Source organism: Mastomys coucha, unplaced genomic scaffold (assembly GCF_008632895.1).
Source record: "Mastomys coucha isolate ucsf_1 unplaced genomic scaffold, UCSF_Mcou_1 pScaffold5, whole genome shotgun sequence".
Taxonomy (NCBI): domain Eukaryota; kingdom Metazoa; phylum Chordata; class Mammalia; order Rodentia; family Muridae; genus Mastomys; species Mastomys coucha.
In genome coordinates this window covers 22,190,994-22,198,426 of record NW_022196911.1, presented here as the reverse complement: position 1 = coordinate 22,198,426, position 7,433 = coordinate 22,190,994, and the positions used below count along the sequence as shown (strand labels likewise).

General features: G+C 34.5%; 1 protein-coding gene across 1 annotated transcript; it reads left to right on the top strand.

The window, feature by feature from the left end:
* Positions 1–2,708: 2,708 nt before the first annotated feature.
* Positions 2,709–6,384, top strand: LOC116077656 (zinc finger protein 260-like). Its single transcript, XM_031352355.1, has 2 exons — positions 2,709–3,044; positions 3,918–6,384. Exons 1-2 carry the CDS (start codon positions 3,002–3,004, stop codon positions 5,744–5,746), a joined length of 1,872 nt encoding a protein of 623 aa, XP_031208215.1. The 5' UTR covers positions 2,709–3,001; the 3' UTR covers positions 5,747–6,384.
* Positions 6,385–7,433: the final 1,049 nt, after the last annotated feature.

The following is a 7,433-nucleotide window of genomic DNA, read 5'->3' as shown; positions in this document are numbered from 1 at the left end:
TTTAGATCTTTCACTTCAAATGGGGCAAGCACAGCCTTGTGCTGTTGTATTTTCACTGGATTTTATACTATGAGGGCATAAATTTCCAAGGAATGAAGAACTGCAGTTCTCATAGAGAATGTATTGTAGATGATGCTCAAATAATATTTTGATGGCTAATTTCTACATTGGTGTGCTTTTATAATAGTGGGGAAGGAAGGTCTCAGGTGCTACATAAACTGCATGTCAGGACTGGTTTCCAGCAACATCTTTCTGAATGTAGGTTGCAAATACATGGTCGCTGACATCACTGAGCAATGTATGGATGAGTAGAGTTTATGGGAAAGTAGAATTTGAATACAATCTCCGTTTTGAATCCTAATAGTAAATATTTCAACTCCATAGAGGCTCAGATGATGAAAGGAATATGTGGCTTTCTCTGACCATAACATTGATGTGTTTGTGAGGAGATGCAGGTTGCAATATTCTAGCATCTCTTTTTGGCATTTGTGTTACACGGTGATCATGGGTGTGTTGGCAAATGAAATCTGTTTTTCTCTAAGAAGCTCCCCAGTGCTCGGTGTGGTCAGTTTTCAATATACAGATGGTTATTTCCTTTTTCTCCTTTGTTTCATTTTTTAGAAGTAGTGTAAGCACTACTGTGTATACATTTTTATTGCAGCACATAGAGTATATTAGGATTTTTCTGAGAAGAATTGCCTCGATTAAGTTTCCTATAAGCCATGTAATTTCAATCATGAGTGAATGTTTCTAATTTTTTTAATGAGCCAGATTTATGTATCAATAATATCACAATTGACAAGATATCAATACAGTAATTTCAGAGCCAATTGATAATGATAAAAGCTTTATCCCAATATGCCTAACCTTGTGAAATCATAGCTCTTTGTGGCTGGTAAATGTCACATGGGTACACATCTGCAGCCATCTTCCTTCTCCCTCTGAGATGCTCTCTGTCTCTGCAACTCTTAGCTCTGCCTCCCTTTTCCCTGTCCAGTCCCAGACCTCCTCTGCACTAATGTAACTGGACAGGGAACATCCTGCAACGTCTGTCTTTCTGTTTGCTTTTTTAAAATTTATTTAATTTATTGAGATTCTTTACATTTTTATATATATTTCATTTGTTTTTTTATTTAATTTTTAAAAATGTTATTGCATTATGATGAGAAAAGTTACATGATTTCAATTTATCTGAATTTGTTAACATTTAAAAACATTTTAAGTAAATAGAATTAAATCACATTCTTGTTTCCCTTTTGTACCCCAACTCCTCCCAGGCCCCCCCTTCAATACCTACAATATTTTTTTTGTCATATGAATGTTTCTCTTAACTTATCCTCTTTTTTTTCTTTAATGGGAAGAATGCTCCATCCACCATGTGGATATGTTTTTCCTCTCTTCCAAGCTATGTATTACCTAGGGGAAAACTCTGAGGAGTTGTGGCGCTGCCTCTTTACAATAATATTTTATTTAAGTGTTTAAGTATATAAGTGTTCATCTGTATGTTTTTATGTATAGTGAGTGACACATTATGCCCGTGAATCCCTGAATTCAGCATCAATCTCTTGAGACTGAAGACAGACATGGTAGTTAGCAGCAATGCATGTAGAAGGAAAGGAAAAGAAAGTTAAAATTGGATAATTCAGATTTTCACTTAAGTCAATCTCATTAATGTACTAGCAATAATATATTTAAAAGAGTTAGTATAATTCTTTCAATTTCAAAACACAATTTGATCAAAGAAATTATTCTACTTCATCTGAGTGCATTGTCACATATATCATTTATTTATATATACATGTCTAATTATCCTGTAGTAAAATACCATATGGAATTTATGAAATTGTTATTATCTGTATTGCATATGTCAACTTTGAGAAAATTTTAAATAATTTTAATTCTGTCTGGTACTGTTTTTCTTTTATTTATTTTATTGTTGTGAATATAGTCTCATAAAATATCTTTACAAAGTACTTGATTCTGTGTATCCTTTGGAATGTTGAATGTGTTCACTGATATTACACACTTCTAACAATTCTGCATTCATATTCTACCTCTTTATTCTAGAAAGAGTACAGCTTTGTACCTAGGCCACAAGACGTCGACTAAGCATTTCAGTATAGAGTCAGGTGAGACCCAGCTGTAGACAGGAATGATACAGTGTCCGTAGTTGAGCAAGGCTGACAGCTGTAGAATTTAGAAGTACAGTTTTACCCATTGTAACTTGACCATCTGTGATCTGACACTGGGTTCTGTTTGATAAAAACCCATACTTCATAATGGCACATTCTTCCTTGTAGACCTCACATGTGTGTGTTATATTCCCTAAATTTTGCTGTTTATGTTTCCATTATGTAATCCTGTTCCAGAGAAAAGGAGAGTACAATAAAGACTATGACTATCTTATGTAATGTCTTTTATTAAAATTAAATTTTAGCTTTCTTTTATGTACGTTGGTATCTATGCATATGTGCTACATTTCCCTCCAGCCTGTTGAGTCCAGAAGAGAGCATTAGATTTTGAAGGATTAGAAATAAAACTTTGATGTGTAGTTCATGTGGGTGCTGGGAAACAATTTGGAATTATAGAATCCAACCTGCACACAAATTTCCAAATGAAGTGATAGTGGCATCTTTATCTGTTGCTAAGGTCTTAGAAAACACCACAAAATTCATGAAGGAGAGAGACCTTAGGAATATACTCAATATAGTATGTCATCCTATGCATTGTCTCATAAGAGCAGCAATGCTTAACTTCTGACACATTTCTATAGTACTTCTAGAAGATGTTGTTTGTCCTCAAATATATCCTATGACTCATGTTTATCACAACGTGCCTCTTATTCTTTAAGACTTTTTTATCTAGGAAAACACTTTTGTCTGGCAGCACATGATAAACAGGTAATTTTCTATTACAGGGTCAGTTAACATTCAAGGATGTGGCTGTGGACTTCTCACAGGAGGAATGGGAATGTCTTGACTGTGCTCAGAGGACATTGTACATGGATGTGATGTTGGAGAATTACAACAATCTGGTTTTTGTGGGTAAGCATAGTCTTTTTGTAGAATTCCTGACTCATTCTTTGAATTTACCTACTATTTGCTTATACAAACTCTCTGACATATCTAAAGACTCCCAGAATAAAGGAAATTCTGGTTACCAACATAAGTTCTTCATTGTGTTTCCTTTACATTTCTCTCCATTCTTTGGAAGGGGATCCAGTATTGTTTTCTCTATGATCTCTCAAAACATTGTATCTACTTTTTATCAAAACTTAAAAGTTCAAAAACCATTGAATAGTCAGAGCAAGAAAATATATTGCTACACCTGTAGTAATTATAATATTCTAATTTTACTGTTGCATTAACATCTTCAATTGTTTATGAATTTTAAAAATCAAGAAGTTATATATAGAGAAAGAGCTGTTCCTTGTGAGAATTTTATTGTTACTTATTCATTTAGTTTTTAACCTGTGGTTTCTGTGTTTAGTCCTGACATAGCATGGCCTTTATATCATGAATTCCATGCCAATGGGGATTACATAATGAATTCCTAGCTGACCGAAACTACACTTTGTTGCTCTGTCACAAAACAGAAACAAGAAAATAGAGAAACTTTTTTTTACATGATCATTCAGGGAGATCTATTCTCAAAGTCTTTTACTTCTACATCACTTATTTTTGCTTTCTGCCAAGCAGTGTTAAAAAATAGAAGGTTATTGTTTCCTGTCATTTGATATACATGAATTTTGAGATTGTTCTAAACATCCATATAATGATTGTGAAACAAAAAAGACCGCTTTTGAGAGTTCCATCCTTGAGAATCACTAATTTACATTAGAAAATTTCAGGGAACATGGGATATTATCTTATTCATCCTCTAATCCCTATCATCTTTAATTGCACTTCTTTTTTCAGGGAATCATTGCATGTGTCCTAAATATGAGAACATGTTGGATCAAGATCTACAGCATATTGTCCACGAGCATGTAAATATCAAAGTGAAATCTTATAAATGTCATGAGCTTGGCAAAATCATTCATGACTCCGCCCAAAGTGCACCTTATGAAACTAACCTCAGGGCTACATCTGTTGAGTCATCAAATCAAAGCAGACATGAAACTGGAAACAATAGAGAACCTTGCAAATATCAAAACCCTGTAAACTATTTAAATTTGTGCTCTACCAAGAGTCTAAATCAAGGAAGCAACATAGGAAAGAAAGAGTACAATGGTGCAGAGCTTAATAAGGTTTTTGACTCTAAAGGAACACTCATGTTGAAACAAACCAAAAGTGGAAAGAAACCTTACAAATGTCATGAATGTGCCAAATGTTTTGCCAAGAAATGCTGGTTTAGAAAACATCAGACAATTCATACAGGAGAAAAACCTTACAAATGTAGTGAATGTGACAAATCCTTTACCCAAAAAGGCAGTCTTAGTATTCATCAGAGGTATCATACAGGAAAGAAACCTTACAAATGTACTGAATGTGAGAAATGCTTCATTCAAGTTGGTGATCTTAGAAGACATCAGAGAATACATACAGGGGAGAAACCTTACAAATGTAGTGAATGTGACAAATGCTTTAGCTACAAAAGCAGCCTTAGAAGTCATCAGAGAATTCATACAGGAGAGAAGCCTTACAAATGTAGTGAATGTAACAAATGTTTCACCCACAAAGGCAGTCTTAGTATTCATCAGAGAATTCATACAGGAGAGAAACCTTACAAATGTAGTGAATGTGACAAATGCTTTACCCAAAAAGGCAGTCTTAGTATTCATCAGAGAATTCATGCAGGAGAGAAACCTTACAAATGTAGTGAATGTGACAAAGGCTTTACTCTAAAATGCAGTCTTATCATTCATCAGATAATTCATACAGGAGAGAAAGCTTACAAATGTAGTGAATGTGACAAATGCTTTACCCTCAAAAGTGATCTTAGTATTCATCAGAGAATTCATACAGGAGAAAAACTTTACAGATGTAGTGAATGTGACAAATGCTTTACAAAGAAATATCGTCTTAGAAGTCATCAGACAATCCATACAGGAGAGAAACCTTACAAATGTAGTGAATGTGACAAATCTTTTACCCTGAAAGGCCATCTTAGAATTCATCAGCGAATTCATACAGGAGAGAAGCCTTACAAATGTAGTGAATGTGACAAATGCTTTACTCAAAAATGCAGTCTTACTATTCATCAGAAGATTCATGCTGGAGAAAAACCCTACAAATGTAGTGAATGTGACAAATACTACACTCGCAAAAGCCATCTTAATGTTCACCAGCGCATTCACATAGGAGAGAAACCTTACAAATGCAGTGAATGTGACAAATGCTTTACCAACAAATATTGTCTTAGAACTCATCAGAGAATACATTCAGTTAATAAACCTTACAAGTGTAGTGAATGTGACAAATCTTTTGCCCTGAAAACCAGGCTCAGGTGTCATCAGATAATTCATACTGGAGAAAAACCATACAAATGTAATAAATGTGGCAAATACTTTACCCAAAAAGGCAGTCTTTTTATTCATCAGAGAATTCATACAGGAGAGAAACCTTACAAATGTAGTGAATGTGACAAATACTTTACCCGCAAAAGCAGTCTTAATGTCCACCGGAGAGTTCATACAGGAGAGAAACCTTACAAATGTAGTGAATGTGACAAATGCTTTTCCCACAAAGGTGATCTTAGAAAACATCAGAGAATTCATACAGGAGAAAGAACCTCACAAATGTGAATGTGACATGTGCTTTACCTAAAAATTCAGTCATCTTATTCATTTGAGTATTCATACAGGAGAGAAGCCTTACAAATAAAGTGAATGTGACAAATGCTTTATCCACAAAAGCGGTCTTAGAATTCATCAGAGAATTCATGCAGAAGAAAAACTTTAAAAATATAGTGAATGTGACAGATTCTTTAGCCAGAATCTGTCTTAGCACTCATCAGAGAATGCATACAGTAGAGCAACTTCACAAATGAAGTGAATGAGAAAATCTATTCCCAAGGAAGATCATCTTAGAATTCATCCGAGACTACATATAGGAGCAGGACCTTATAAATGTAGTAAATTTACAAATCTTTTATTTTGGGTACATCACTTAGAATACATCAAAGAATGTGTACAGGATAAAAACCTTATGAATGCAAAGTATGAAGAAAGGTCTTTACCCAAATCTCAGATCTAAGAAAATACCTGGAAATTAATAGTCGGACAAAAAGTGTTCACTGGAAAAAAATTTGGCATTTGCTTTATCCAACTCATATTGTTTGCAACACTTGAGGCTCCACACTAGAGAATTATTATATATGTGAGGAAGATGAGAAAGCATTTAAATAATCCTCAAATCTTACAAACTACCCAGAGTTTATGCTGAGAGAAACTGAAAATGTGACAATGAAGAAAATCTTTTGTTTTTTTTTTTTTTTTTTTTTTTTTTTTTTTTTTTTTTTTTTTTTTTTTGAGACAGGGTTTCTCTGCATAGCCCTGGCTGTCCTGGAACTCACTCTGTAGACCAGGCTGGCCTCGAACTCAGAAATCCGCCTGCCTCTGCCTCCCAAGTGCTGGGATTAAAGGTGTGCGCCACCACCGCCCGGCAGAAAATCTTTTATTAAAAGTTTTTACTTGTTCACTTTCAAATATGTCATAATGAAGACATGATGGAGAAGCTAGAAGAATATGGAGTTGTATAAAGTTTCCTGGAGACTGAAATGATCTATTTCAAAGCAAAGCTGTAAAATACATGCCTCAAAATAGCTAATGAAACTGACAGCATTCTGTATGTTTAACTCAAATGAAGATACTCAAATTATACTATTATATGATATACTCAAATTATATTGTCAAATTAAAAGAGGATTTGATAAACTGAGCCACAAAGATAGGATGCTCTTTTTCCTCTAGATATGCCTACAGATGTTCGGTTTGTTTCCAATGTCTAGTAATCATTATCTGTATCGTATGCTGGTTTTAAGTTTCAGGATAGCGATTGTCTTTGAGTCCTTTGGGCTCTCATTTACTAACTGCTTCCCCTAAGTCCTGTATGTAACTCCAATAAATTTCATTGTTTCAAGTTGAACTTAGTTGTTTCCATTTTCCACTTGGGATAGGTAGATGAATATGTATGTTGCATCTCCCCAGAAAATGTCTCTGGCAGAAATGTGCTGAGCCAATTAATATTTTCTGCAAACTTGTAACATATAATGAATATTAGAGCAATGTTTTTAAACCTTGGGTAGCAACACCTTTGAGGGTGGAATAAGCCTCTCACAGGGGTTTGCTAAAAACCATAAGAAAACACATACTTTCAGTGGTCACAGGAGTGAGACACCTTTCTTTTGTCTTCACATGAGTCTGCTTGCTTAGGAATACTTTAAATTATATGAAAGTGATGTAGCATTAGGAAAGTTGGAACCAGTATTCT

What these genes read in the sequence shown, in the direction of transcription:
- LOC116077656 (XM_031352355.1), top strand. Translation starts at nt 3,002, where the DNA reads ATGGATGTGATGTTGGAGAATTACAACAATCTGGTTTTTGTGG. An exon ending in CAACAATCTGGTTTTTGTGG is followed by an intron (nt 3,045 to 3,917) that starts GTAAGCATAGTC and finishes TTCTTTTTTCAG; the next exon opens with GGAATCATTGCATGTGTCCT.